This window comes from Haplochromis burtoni, unplaced genomic scaffold, assembly GCF_018398535.1.
Source record: "Haplochromis burtoni strain Fernald_Lab_line unplaced genomic scaffold, NCSU_Asbu1 Contig_156, whole genome shotgun sequence".
NCBI lineage: Eukaryota > Metazoa > Chordata > Actinopteri > Cichliformes > Cichlidae > Haplochromis > Haplochromis burtoni.
Window position 1 is genome coordinate 1,061,119 of NW_024582517.1, and position 14,102 is coordinate 1,075,220.

General features: G+C 40.1%; 1 protein-coding gene across 2 annotated transcripts; it reads left to right on the plus strand.

Annotated features, from left to right (window-relative positions):
• Positions 1-1,397: 1,397 nt before the first annotated feature.
• On the plus strand, positions 1,398-8,674 carry eno1b (enolase 1b, (alpha)). Of its 2 annotated transcripts, none has more exons than XM_005932260.3 (12): positions 1,398-1,537; positions 3,130-3,224; positions 3,402-3,497; positions 4,034-4,092; positions 4,198-4,267; positions 5,119-5,252; positions 5,378-5,600; positions 5,750-5,947; positions 6,387-6,588; positions 7,163-7,271; positions 7,582-7,640; positions 8,421-8,674. In XM_005932260.3, the coding sequence occupies exons 2-12, from the start codon at positions 3,140-3,142 to the stop codon at positions 8,488-8,490; spliced, it is 1,305 nt and encodes a 434-aa protein (XP_005932322.1). In that variant the 5' UTR covers positions 1,398-1,537; positions 3,130-3,139; the 3' UTR covers positions 8,491-8,674. The 2 variants fall into 2 exon arrangements, with proteins under 2 accessions (XP_005932322.1, XP_042080886.1); XM_042224952.1 differs by lacking the exon at positions 1,398-1,537 and adding an exon at positions 2,710-3,000.
• Positions 8,675-14,102: the final 5,428 nt, after the last annotated feature.

Here is a 14,102-nt window from a genome sequence, read left to right on the forward strand (position 1 = left end):
GGTGCAAATTACTGACCTCTGTCATCATTTTAAGTGGGGGAACTTGCACAATCGGTGGCTGACTAAATACTTTTTTGCCCCACTGTAGATGTACAAAAAGAAAAGCTGCTAGGGGAAACCTAGAGTCTAACTGGATTAGGATGCAAAAGCAGCTAAGACCCCAGTTCAAGTCCCAGCCAGCCAGCCAGCTGGGCCTTTGCCACATGCCATTCCTCTGCTGTCTTTGCCAGCGTTTCCTGTCTGTCTTTAAAAACAAAAAACTGACTGCCATTATCAAGTATTGTGAAATCTTATAAAGAAAATGCAGATTGTTTTGTCAAAAAGGGAACAGGAAACATGACAAATTTACTAGTGTAAGATCCCACATGTTATGTTTTCCGATCACAAGATTATGAGTGCTAGGTAAGAACAGCAGAGCCAAAAGTGCTTAAATGAAACTTGATATGAAAGCCTGAGGGTGCGGCATCAAGGGCGTGATGCGCAAAAGTGTCATTACACAAAAGAAGATGAACGAATAAGTAACCCGTCATTTGATCAGAATTGGGGAGAATCTGAAATAACAACAAAAACAGGTCACTAAGTGGGATCGTATGAAATACAGATGAGTGCATAACAGCTTTGCACAAAAAGGCCACTCCCATCAGGGTAGATTCATTCCATGACAGGATAAAGCAGCTTACTCTCAGAATCTTGTTTTGATTTGCAGTTACTCTTCTGTCAAAGCAGAGAACTGGACCCAAGCATCCCAGAAAAATGTGTCCTACTGCATGAACAAACTGCCACATCCCTTTTTTAGGGTCAAAGGTTTAGATTTTTCCTTTATTTTGTCACTCATCGATAAGTGTGATAATAATATTTTTTAGATCACATCATTTTGTAACATTTTAAAGAAACATGTATTTTTTTTAAAATACATAAAAGCCAGTTTAAATTGCAACTATATGCAAACAGTAAATGGTAAATGGACTGGTTCTTATATAGAACTTTTCTACCCTGATAGAGAACTCAAACAATACGCCTCATTCACCCATTCAGACACACTGATACAAGCAGTTTGTATGCGTTTGTATCCAAAAGTCGGGTGGCGCAAATGCAAGAAATGGCACTTAAATTATGGAATTATGTTGTTTAAAATTTACAGATCTATTATATTGCTTACCATAACAAATGATGAATTGACTTCTTTAACCAGAAATTACATTTAAAAACAACAACAATGATAACAATTTGACAACAATTTAGACTGAAAATTTCAAATTTGGATTCATTGCTCCATAAAACTTGTTGCAACTGATTTTCAGTCCAGATAGATAGAATGGTTCCTGTTAAAAGTCTGCAACACAGACATTTTTACCTACAAGATTTACACAGGCTACTGTAGAAGCTGATGGGGTTGTAGTTCACATTGGAAACTGTAGGGGCAGCAGCACGCACATAGGCACTATTCTTCTTCTTCGTCTCTTCTCGCTCCCACTGTACCCGGTAGTTTTTCTCTTGCTCTCCCACAGACTCAAAGTTTTCTGCATCTGTTGTCAAGGTAATTATTTCTGGGCCACGATTAATTAATGTAATTGCCCGTTTTGGTAGGTTTTGTTTAATAGTTCGTTTTCTCTGTAAAGTTTAGCTAGCTGATATTTGTCAACCATCCCCATCAGCAGCGCTGCTGCTACGATCGAGGTCCGTTTAATATTAAAAAAAAAGTCATTCATACACTCTGCGTTTAGTTTACATTTATGTGTTTATCTTTAACTGAGGGTTTGTATCTTCCCATTCAACCACCTTTACTGGCTCAGTTTTTAATTCCACAATGCCAACTTTTAAGCTTAACCTCAGATTTCCTTGAGTATGTGTCCCTTTACAATCATTATATTTTGCATTAATAGAAGTCATGTAAGAAAAGATGTTAAAATGTAAAAGATTTATATATTCATGCTAATTAAATATCAATATTCTTTGCCAAAAAGATCAAATATAGTGTTTATAGCTTTTTAAAAAATATTTCTCTATAAAATGGTTGCAGTGATTTATTTGGAGCATGCTTGGACACACGGTACATAAGGTAAAAACGGCTTTGTGCAATTCTAATGAGCTTGAAAGTCAATATTTGGTATGACCACCTTTATTCCTCATTATTTTTCATGAAGTCTGCAGAGGTTCTCAGTCATCCAGGTCATGGAGCAGTTTATTAAGCAAATCAGATAATGCAAATCCATTATGAAGTCTTTATCAGACCCTGCTGGATAAGCCTTTAGATCGATGCTTTATGCTTAAATGAATGAATTTTCAAGCCTCAGAGCATGATTTTGAAATTCTGCTACACTTTTGAAATTGCATATTCCTGAAGACATTGCGGCAGATATTTGACTTACAAAGATTTAAGTGTGTCTCTAGATATTGCTATTTGAAGATGAGTCCACAAAAAACAACTTAAAAACCCATCTCATCAGGAATAACTGGCAGTGGCAGATCAGTGGGCATAGATACCCTGTTATCCTAAGGCACAGACAGCAAGAACGGAGGACTTCTCAGAGTTGCCGCTTCTGTTCCTACTAAGAGAATTGGATAATATTGGGGAGCTAAAACAGAAATTGCTGTTTCTCTAATGTTTTGTTGTTGTTTTGGTGTTTTCTGTTTTTCTTTACTGAGTTTCTAGTAATCCTCATTATGTTTTGGCTTATTTATCTGTTAAGCAAATGGAAAAGATTACTGAACACGTCTATGTGGGTAGTATTGGCACAAAAAAGGAGTCAGTGTAATCACGATAGCATTGTTACTCTTCATGAAAACCTTGAAGTCCCTCACGTTTTTCTGCATCAACACAAACAAACTGTAACTCAAGCTCAACCTTGCTGTGACAGACGCAACCATTTCCAGCTGATTAATCAGATGAGGAGGCCTAATCCAATTAGCATACTAGCATGCATGTTGGCGCTTTTAAGCTTGCAGCTAGGTCAGGATATTTTTGTTTGAGAGCTTCGCAGAGGGGAGAGAGTGAAAGAGGTACGGGAGACATGTTTTAATAATTCAAATAGAAACGTACATATTATTTTTTGTTGTATGTTTATTACATTTACAACAGCTTTTATTTTTTGTCCGATATTAACAAGTGCAGCTCTGTTTCTTCTCAAGGTCCTGCACCATGTCCATCGTTAAGATCCACGCCAGAGAGATCTTCGACTCTCGTGGAAACCCCACAGTAGAGGTTGACCTTTACACTGACAAGGGTAGGCCTAAATGTGCCTTCTGGGCCAGTTTTTGTTTTTTGTAGTTAAAATAGTGTTCATTACCTAAATTGTCCTTATGATGTGGTTATCTATGCACGTTTTGTTTTGTTTGTTTTATTATTATTTAGACATTTTTTATTCTTCTGTCATGCTTCCGTTTGCATGTACCTTTCCCAGGCTTGTTTAGGGCCGCTGTACCAAGCGGGGCATCTACAGGAATCTATGAAGCCTTGGAGCTCAGGGACAACGACAAGTCTCGCTACCTTGGGAAAGGTTTGTACATATTTCCTTTATTTAATTTCATGAAATTGTTGAAACATGTTTGTTTTTGTTTTTTTGTTTTTTAATAAAGAAGCTTTATTACTTAAAGTATAATTCATTTTTTAAGAAAAATACTTTAAATATTGACTTCTTTTTTGTCTTTCTATGAGTTATCACAACTCACCATTCTCTCTCTCTTGTTCTCTTTGCCAGATATGAAAGGGTTAGTGAGTTTCCATTGCCTGTCCTTCTAATTTAAAATAAAAATGTGTCCATCTAATAGTCGATCAGTGTGCATGGTGGGCTGTCTGTAAAGCATGCTGTCATTTCAGTATTGATGATTTGCATGTTGATTTTAAAATAGCCGCTAAAACACTGACTATGGGGAAATAACAGAGTTAATTACGCAAACATCTCTTTCTTTGTGTCAAAGTATGAATTTTAGAATCAAAAGTTGCACGTTCTGCTAAATCTATGGCTTTAATATTGAGATTGCAAGGGTTGCCCATAATATTTTGATAAAATAATCTCTAATGTGTCCTTCACAGGAGTCTCACAGGCTGTAGAGCACATTAATTCAACCATTGCTCCTGCACTTGTTGGCCAAGTAAGATCATTTAGTGTCTGCATTTTCTAATATGTATGCTAAGTAACCTTTGGAAGGGTTTCCATCGATGATGAAATGCTAATGTGAATCTTACTGTCTGCTCAGGATGTGTCTGTGGTTGAGCAAGAGAGAATTGACCAGATGATGATTGACCTGGATGGCACAGAGAACAAATGTAAGTGACAGAAGCATCTGTACTATTATGTACACTACAGCATAGTCTTCATAAATGTCTGCTTGATGACAGATTTCTCATACCTTTAATGGTGATGTTAAACAAATGAAGCATCTAATCAGCAGAATTGCAAAACTGTTCCAATGAGAACAGTTTTGTTTTCTTCTAGTTACACTAAAAGGTTTTCAAATGCTGTGTTTAAGATGGAGTAGTGAGTGAATGTGCAGTCTTTGTCCCCTCAGTCCAAAATTACATTAAAAAGAATCTTTTATTTTAACCTGTTATCAGTCGAGTTTAAAGAAAGGTGCCCATAAAAGGTTAATGCAACAGCGGTTTAAGACCTTTGCAAATGACCACTGGATAGGAGGATTATGTAGCGAGCATAGAATAGAATGGAAATATCCTTTATTGTCCCCCACTGAGGAAATTCAGTAATGGTAGGTTTATTCTTCCCCTCATGCATCGTGTTATAACTGCGACACAGAAACTGGAAATCATCCTTCTCCCGACGTCACCAGATGCTCCGCAACACTTATTAAAATTTAGTATACCCATCTTATGATGTCCTCTGCTCTGGCTACTGGCATCCTGCAGTCCTAGGGGCTAGGGAAAGGAACTCGGGGTGTGAACCCAGCAACAATTACAAAAAAAACCGAGTATGTTATATATATTGCACCTTTAAAGATGATTGTCATTAAGCGTTTACAGTCAAATTAGATCCATTTATTTCAATGTGAGACGAATCAAGGTGTTTCATCCTGATTTTTTTTTTATTACTAATGCAATATTATTACATTTAAAATAATTATAAATTATGTTTTTGGTTTTTTTTGTTCATTTACAACTAACAGCCAAGTTTGGAGCAAACGCCATCCTAGGTGTGTCTCTGGCTGTTTGCAAAGCTGGTGCAGCAGAAAAAGAAGTCCCCTTGTATCGCCATATTGCTGACCTCGCAGAAAACCCAGAGGTCATCTTGCCTGTGCCGGTGAGACTTTGTTTATCTGATGGCACGCATAAATTTGCTGGCCTGTCTTCATTCAGTTGACCTTTCAGTAAACCTCTTATTATAATTCTAACATGCCTTATTTTTCCATTCTCTGCATTCATCAGGCCTTCAATGTGATCAACGGCGGCTCTCATGCAGGCAACAAGCTTGCCATGCAGGAGTTCATGATCCTGCCCATCGGGGCTAGCACCTTCAAAGAAGCCATGCGCATTGGAGCCGAGGTTTACCACAATCTCAAGAGTGTCATCAAGAAGAAATATGGCCAGGATGCCACTAATGTGGGTGACGAAGGTGGCTTTGCTCCAAATATTCTGGAAAATCAGGAAGGTAAACATTTGTGCTAAGGATGTATTTCTGTTGTGTCTTATTAAATATATAATGTCGTGTAAAAGAAGTTACACACAAGTTATACGAGAATATTCCTTCAGTAACAAATAATGAACATGTTTGTTCATATGTGATGTTTAACCTTGCAGCTCTGGAGTTGCTGAAGGAGGCCATTGCTAAAGCAGGGTACACAGATGAGGTTGTGATTGGCATGGATGTAGCAGCATCTGAATTCTACAGGGATGGAAAATATGACCTGGATTTCAAGTCACCTGATGACCCGAGTCGTTACATCACACCCGACGAGTTGGCTGATCTCTACATGAGCTTCGTGAAGGATTATCCAGGTAAAATCCCGAAACTGTCTTGTTTTTTGCAAATAATCCGAGTTGTAAGTAGTCATTTTAAAGTAAGCAAAGTTTTTGCTTCTATAATTAGCACAACAGTTTTCAGATGAACTCAAATAATTAGTTTTTTTTCCTAATGATCAGTTAAATGTGGATTTGATACATTTGCATTGACTGAATGTGCCATTTGTATACAGCAGCAATGGTTGCTGGATGTTGGCCTCTTTATTACTACTTAAAAATTCCAATAAAATCGATTAACTTAATAACTTAAAGCTACATTTCCAATATTCCTCTATTGAATGGAATTGCAGAAGTGCAACAATCAGATTGTGTTGTTGGTGTTTCTTGTCTTGTAGGACTTCTTTTAATAGGTCTTGGACTTATTAGGTTTTAAAGTATCACAAGTTATAGTAATGTTGTTTAACTGTCCTTCCAGTGGTGTCCATTGAGGATCCATTTGACCAGGATGACTGGGCAGCCTGGACCAACTTCACTGGCAGCACAGACATCCAGGTTGTTGGCGATGATCTGACTGTGACTAACCCTAATCGCATCAGCAAGGCTGTGGAGGAGAAGGCCTGCAACTGTCTGCTGCTTAAAGTCAATCAGATTGGCACAGTTACAGAATCCATGAGGGCGTAAGTGAACCTTTGAAACTCATACAAATGTTTATATAAGTATTAGATTTTAAGGTGTGGGTGACGTGACTGTAATGTTGCTTGAGTTGAGGACAGCTTTATATGTTATTTTACAAAAAACTTTTTGCTTCATTTTGCGTGAAATACGTATCATGATCACTTTGTCGGTACAGCAAAGTATAGAAAATAATTTCTTTGTTTAAGTAGGACAGGCTTTCGTGACCTGGTTCTATGGGTTTCTCTCTCTCTTCAGCATACATGTGGTTATGCCCTTGGTTACTATAAGTAACTGTAAGTACTGTAAGTGTAATCAAATCTTCCCAACATGTTTCCTTTCATGGAAACCCTAAAAGTTGCCCAAATATCCCAACTAAGCTTTAATCTGGTGACAGTGCTGATGATGCTACAAGCCAATGCTAACCAGAGCAATCGAATGATAACGTCATTGGTAGACCTTAAAATGCAAAGAAGAGAGGAGGGAAGAAGAAAGTGAAAAGAGTGAGAAAAGAGTCATGAATTGTTGGAATTGCATCATCCATGTAGAATTTAAGGAAAATGTCGTTGCTCTCCGCAGGTGTAAGATGGCCCAGCAGAACGGCTGGGGTGTGATGGTGAGCCATCGCTCTGGTGAAACTGAAGACGCCTTCATTGCAGATTTGGTGGTCGGCTTATGCACCGGACAGGTAATACTTGATGTAAAGGTTTGACTTTTTAGAACATAAAATGACACTTCTTTGTCTAGAATCCAAATGCCTTATCGTATCTGTGAGAAGGGGATTAGTGTTCCTAAACTGGATGTGGATTTTAGATAGATGATGTGCTTGCAGTGTATAGAATAAAGCACTGTATGAATGTATGGTTAAATCTGACTTTAAAGCACTTTGAGAAGAGTAGAAAAGCAGTATATAAATGAAAGTCCATCCTAATTATAATAATACAACTTGAACACATGTATTATAAATGCTAAAATAAACAATGCTTTGACACACTCAGATCAAGACCGGAGCTCCTTGCCGCTCTGAGCGTTTGGCAAAATACAACCAGATTCTCAGGTGAGCTTTACTCAACTCACAAGTTTTATCATGCTTCTCTGAAATGAGCATAAAAAGTGTAAAACATGAACAAGTGCTTTAACCTCCTAAGACCCGAACTCTTTCATGGCATGCATTTTTAATTCCTCTTTGCTATTTGAGTTGTTTGGGACCTGATTAATGTAAAAACAAAGGATTATGTGTTTGTTTTTCATTTGTTTTTACCTGATTTTTGTTTCTGAGAAAAATGAGATCCACATATGAGGACATTTGCTTTAAATTTTGATAGAACAGTGGCAGTATAATGTCCTTGTAAGTGGATTTCAGGCCCTTGTAGAGCAAAATGTAGTATTTTGGTCTAGACAACCCAAAATATGATGTCCACATATGTGGGTCCTAGGAGGTTAAGCCTGGATTCTATCTTAAGGCCAGCAGGTGGCGCTAGTTGTGGTTGCAAAAAATATTTCTGCTCCTATAGAAGTCTATGGGAAAATGGCTTTAGTGTGTTTACAGAAGTCAGTGTTTTGACCTCTATAAACATGTTTCTGCTGAGTTTTTGCATTCAGTCACTTGTCTTGGGTCATTATTTGTGATATGAACCAGCACACTCACTGGCCAATGAGTATGCAGCTTAAAAGTGAGACCCACCCATCGTCATCACAACGGCTTTTTGCAGTCAAGATGGCAACAGTAAATTTAAAAGTTAATTGAAAGTAAATTTTGTATCAAATGTTAAGTGTGATGAAAAGACCTCTTACTAAATTAAAGAGCAGAACTAATTTTGAATCTCTCTCACTACAGAATTGAAGAGGATTTGGGAGACAAGGCTCGCTTTGCTGGAAAAAACTTCAGAAAACCAGTGATGGAGTGAAGACTTTACAAATATGTGCATGCACACAAATGCACAGTAACTTGTTTGCTAATAAATGAAAATACATTTCGGCAATAAGGATAAATGTAGAACTACTCGCATAAAACCTGCTGTAATACTGAATAGAGAACTACCTGAAACTACTTGAACTCTGACTCTACAATAAAGTTTTCTTCCATCTTAAGTTTCTCTCTTTTTGTGGAGTAAAATAATTATTGAAATCTGTTGGAGTTGACACAATACATTGTGATTATTTCTTTTTATTGTGCATATGTTACATATTTTACTCTGATACAATTTTTAAGATGTCTAAACAATGTGATCTTCATAGTATCTTTCCAGATGTTTGGCTTGTACACAGTTTTTTGTTTGTTTGTTTGTTTGTTCTTTTTTGGGGGGGGGGGGTCAGCAGTTAAATTAAAGACAATGAAGCTATTTGGAAAATGAGATGACTCTACCTCTAAATAAGGGGGCCTGCTGACAACATTCAAATCTATTTCCAATTATCTTTTGACCTGCCAGCTTCATTGAATCGTTTGTCTGACTGCTTGAAAGAGGTCACAGAGTGGCTGTCTGCCAATTCTCTCATTTTAAATGAGAAGAAAACTGAGATTATGGTGTTTGATAGTCACAGTCCACGAGATCAGCTAGCTGCCCGATTTGGTCCATTTGTTTTCTTTCTTACAGACACTGTAAGTAATCTATGTGTTTGCCTGGATAGTTCATTTAAGCTGGATAAACAGGTTTCCTCTGTGGTTAAATCTGGCTTCTTCCAATTGCGCCAAATTTCTAAGGTCAAACGTTTAATACCGTACAAAGACCTTGAAAAACGTATCCATGCCTTTGTGACCTCCAGATTAGGTTATTGTAACTCACTCTACTCTGGACTCCAACTCGCTCACCTCCAATGATAACATCCCGCCAGATGCGGATGCGCAGGCAGCTCAGTGCGCATTCGCGGAGCAGATACTGCACATGGAGCGGACATTCCCGGACTCTCTCATTATTGCTCTTGGGGACTTTAACAAAGCCAATCTGAGCCATGAGCTTCCCAAATACAAGCAGTATATTAAATGCCCGACCAGAGAGGAGAGGACATTAGACCACTGTTACAGCACGATCAGCGGGGCCTATCGTGCGGTGCCCCGCGCTTCACTCTGACTTTCTGACCACGTCATGATCCACCTAATCCCCGCGTACAGACAGAGGCTGAAGCTCTCCAAACCTGTCGTGAGGACCAAAAAACTGTGGAGCAACGAGGCTGTGGAGGAGCTTCGCACGTGTTTGGAGTCTACAGACTGGGACACAATGAAGGCTGCTTCTAACAGCTTGGACGAGTTTACGGACACTGTCACCTCCTATATCCACTTCTGTGAGGACAGCATTGTGCCATCACGCACCAGGGTGAGTTATAACAATGACAAACCCTGGTTTACTCCTAAACTCAAAAAGCTGTGGCTGGAAAAGAGAAAGGCGTTCAGAAGCGGAGACAGGGACTGCTACAGAGAGGCCAAGTACAGGTTCACTAAAGAAGTGGACATTGCTAAACATCAGCACTCTGAGAAGATGCAGCAGCAGATCTCAGAGAATGACTCGGCCTCTGTGTGGAAAGGTTTTAGGAATATCACCAACTACAAGCCTAAAACCCCCCACTCCACTGACGACTTGCTCTTGGCCAACACCCTCAACGACTTCTACTGCCGTTTTGACGAGCCATCAGGCAGCCTTCACACCTCCAACGGCCCCAACAATAGAGACACTTTGGACACTCATTCCCCCACCTCTCCCCCCTCCATAGAGCCATCACCACCTTCAATCACTTCACCTACAACACCCCCCTCCTCACCCCACACAAAAGAGGATTTCACACCACCTCCTCCCACCACAACTCTTCATATTCATGAAGCAGATGTGAGGAAGCAGTTTAAGAACCTGAATGCTCGGAAAGCTCCCGGCCCAGACGGTGTGTCTCCTGCCACCCTCAGACACTGTGCAAACGAGCTGGCCCCAGTGTTTTCTGGCATTTTCAACTCCTCACTGCAGGCATGTCATGTGCCTGCCTGCTTCAAGTCCTCCACCATAATCCCTGTCCCCAAGAAACCTAGGATCACTGGACTAAATGACTACAGACCCGTGGCTCTGACATCTGTGGTCATGAAGTCATTTGAGCGCCTAGTTCTCTCCCATCTCAAGACCCTCACGGCCCCCCTCCTGGACCCCCTGCAGTTTGCATACAGAGCCAACAGGTCTGTAGATGACGCCATCAACATGGCCCTACACTTCATCCTGCAGCATCTGGACTCCCCAGGAACCTACGCCAGGATCCTGTTTGTGGACTTCAGCTCTGCCTTCAACACCATCCTTCCAGACCATCTCCGAGGCAAGCTTTCCCAGATGAATGTGCCTGATCCCATCTGCCGGTGGATCACTGACTTCCTGACGGACAGGAAGCAGCATGTGAGGCTGGGAAAGAATGTCTCGGACTCCCGGACCATCAGCACCGGCTCCCCTCAGGGCTGTGTTCTTTCTCCTCTGCTCTTCTCCCTGTACACCAACTGCTGCACCTCCACCCACCAGTCTGTCAAGCTAATCAAGTTTGCAGATGACACCACCGTTATCGGACTCATCTCGGACGGGGATGAGTCTGCCTACAGGAGGGAGGTTGAACGTCTGGTGTCCTGGTGCAGCCACAACAACCTGGTGCTGAATGCCCAGAAGACAGTGGAGATTATTGTGGACTTCAGGAAGCACACAGCTCCACTCCCCCCCATCATCCTGACTGACACCCCCATCACCTCTGTGGACTCATTCCGCTTCCTGGGTACCACCATCACCCAGGACCTGAAGTGGGAGCCCACCATCACCTCCGTCATTAAGAAAGCCCAGCAGAGGATGTACTTCCTGAGGCAGCTGAAGAAATTCAACCTGCCAACACGGACGATGATGCAATTCTACACTGCAATCATCGAGTCCATCCTCACCTCCTCCATCACCGTGTGGTACGCTGGAGCCACTATCAGGGACAAACAGAGACTGCAGCGTGTTGTGCGCTCTGCTGAGAAGGTGATTGGCTGCAGACTCCCATCTCTGCAGGACCTGTACACCTCCAGGACACTGGGGCGTGCAGCTCGGATCTCAGCTGACCCTTCTCACCCTGGACACAGTCTGTTTGACCTGCTCCCCTCAGGCAGGAGGCTCCGGTCCATTCGCACCAGAACCTCTCGCCATAAGAACAGTTTCTTCCCCTCTGCTGTTGGACACATGAACAATAACCACATGACTGTTCCCACCACTAACACATGACCCTACGCTGTGTTCACTGCATCATTCCATGTTTGGCACTGATCACCACCTGCACTCATGTATATATCATGTATATATCTATCTACTTAGCACTTTTAATTCTTATTCTCATTTTTATTTTCATGTCTATTTAAGCTTAATTTATAACAGTATTTATAACAGTATGTTTGCACTGAAGCACCGCAGCAATTTCCTAATGTTGTAAACCCGCTCAACATTTGGCAATAAAACCCTTTCTGATTCTGATTCTGATGTTCAGAATCCTGCGGCATTTTTGCCTCCATTGCTCCAGTGCTCTCTGACTTACATTGGCTGCCTATTAAATTTCGTATTGATTTTAAAGTTGTGCTGCTTACTTTCAAATGCCTAAACAACCTTGCCCCTGACTATCTCACCGACCTCCTCAGTCTCTATACTCCCAGCCGTTCTTTACGATCATCTGGTCAGTTACCTCTGGCCCAGCCCAGGCACCGTCTGAAGACTAGGGGTGATCGTGCCTTTGCCTCTGTAGCACCAAACCTCTGGAATAGTCTTCCTGCTACTGTTCGTCCCTCTGACTCCATTCAATCCTTTAAAGCACGCTTGAAAATGTACCTATTCGACCTGGCTTTTCCAACTCACTAATTCTCACCGCTCATTAATTGCTCGCTACTCATTTCTCTGGATAATCATGATTTCTCTCTATCTCTACTTACTTGCTTTTGTTTGTTCTCTATTTTAGCTTGTTTTAATGACTTACAGTTCAGTGTAATCATTTACTGTTTATTCCTTACTGTGAAGCACTTTGATGTACCCTCTGGTTTTTTAAACATGCTATATAAATAAAATTGTATTGTATTTTTAATAAGATCAGTGTATATTACAACAGCAAAACACACTTGTAGTAGTTCGTTCTTGATGTTTTGTTTTTTTAGTTAAACTGGCTCCTGATGCTGTTTTTAGTTTTTGTTTTGTGTTTTTCCTTCTCATATGCAGACATGAGAGGATCAACTTTGAAATAGGGCTTACGCTATCCTCAACTATTACAAGTAAATCGCAAACCCTAATATAAATGTGATTCTCCCATAAAATCTTAAATGTCCAAACCAAAGATGCAGGAAGATTCAGAATATTCAGACTTGTATAATTTTAGAGCAAATCAGGACATACATGCCTCTTGTCATTCAGGTAACGCAGCTGTAACGCCTCAAAGCACTTTTTATTGTAAGGTAAAGACCCTACAATAATACAGAGAAAACCCCAAGAATCAAAGGATGCCCTATGAGCAAACACTTGGCAACAGTGGGAAAGAAAAACTCCCTTTTAAGGGGAAGAAACCTCCAGCAGAACCAGATTCTGGGAGGGCTGAGGGAGAATTTAAAAACACGCTTAACTGTGGACAGTGATGCTGGTATTCCACCAATTTCCAATGAGCCATGATGGTTTCTGGGTTCTTCCTGAATATCTCAAACAACTTCCTGTCATCTCAGGGTGACACTTTAGGTCTTCCTCCAGATATTTGTAAAAGTGTTAACAAAAGTGTAATGAAGATCCTGGAATCTGCAGTTTAGAAATGGTTCTACAATTCTTCTTAGATGTCCACTGAGTTCATTGGATTCCCTATCGTCCAGAGTATTGTTCAGTCCAGCGACTGGCAAAAAGAAACGTATTAGTTGTAGTCAGTTTTGATCACTAATTAGATGTCGATGGTGAACCTTCAGCACCACCTAATAAACGATTTAAGTAAGTGCATGTTTGTGTGTGTACTATTGACCCTGTGTGGATTAGAGAAAATCCAAAATAAATTCAAAATTTTGCACCCAATACTTGTTTTTGTTTATTTAAATAGACATTTAAAATGTTTGCCGCACAGTATTTGACCCTGGAGAGCGCGCGAGAAAAAGCAGTTCATACAAATCGTTAAAAGTCCAATATTACCATGACAGCCATTCCCATGAAGAGTGTGTGCAAACTAATAATAATGATGATAATAATAATAATAATAATAATAATAATAATAATAATAATAATAATAATAATAATAATTTATTTTTAACGTTATTATTACATTATATATTAATATTATTATTATTGACAATTTGCAATATGGCGGGTTGCAATGTACATGTATGTAATATTTAATGGTTATTTTGTTTACTTCTGTTTGTGGTGAACTCAAAGCAAATGTGACAACAAAAAAGCTGAACCGCATTAAGTGTATTGTCTAAATCACAGCTTGTGTAGGTGGCGGTCAATGTGGTGTGATGTGTTTCAAAATGCTGTCTAATAACCGCAGCAGTACACACAGTATGGTGTGTTGTTTGATTCAT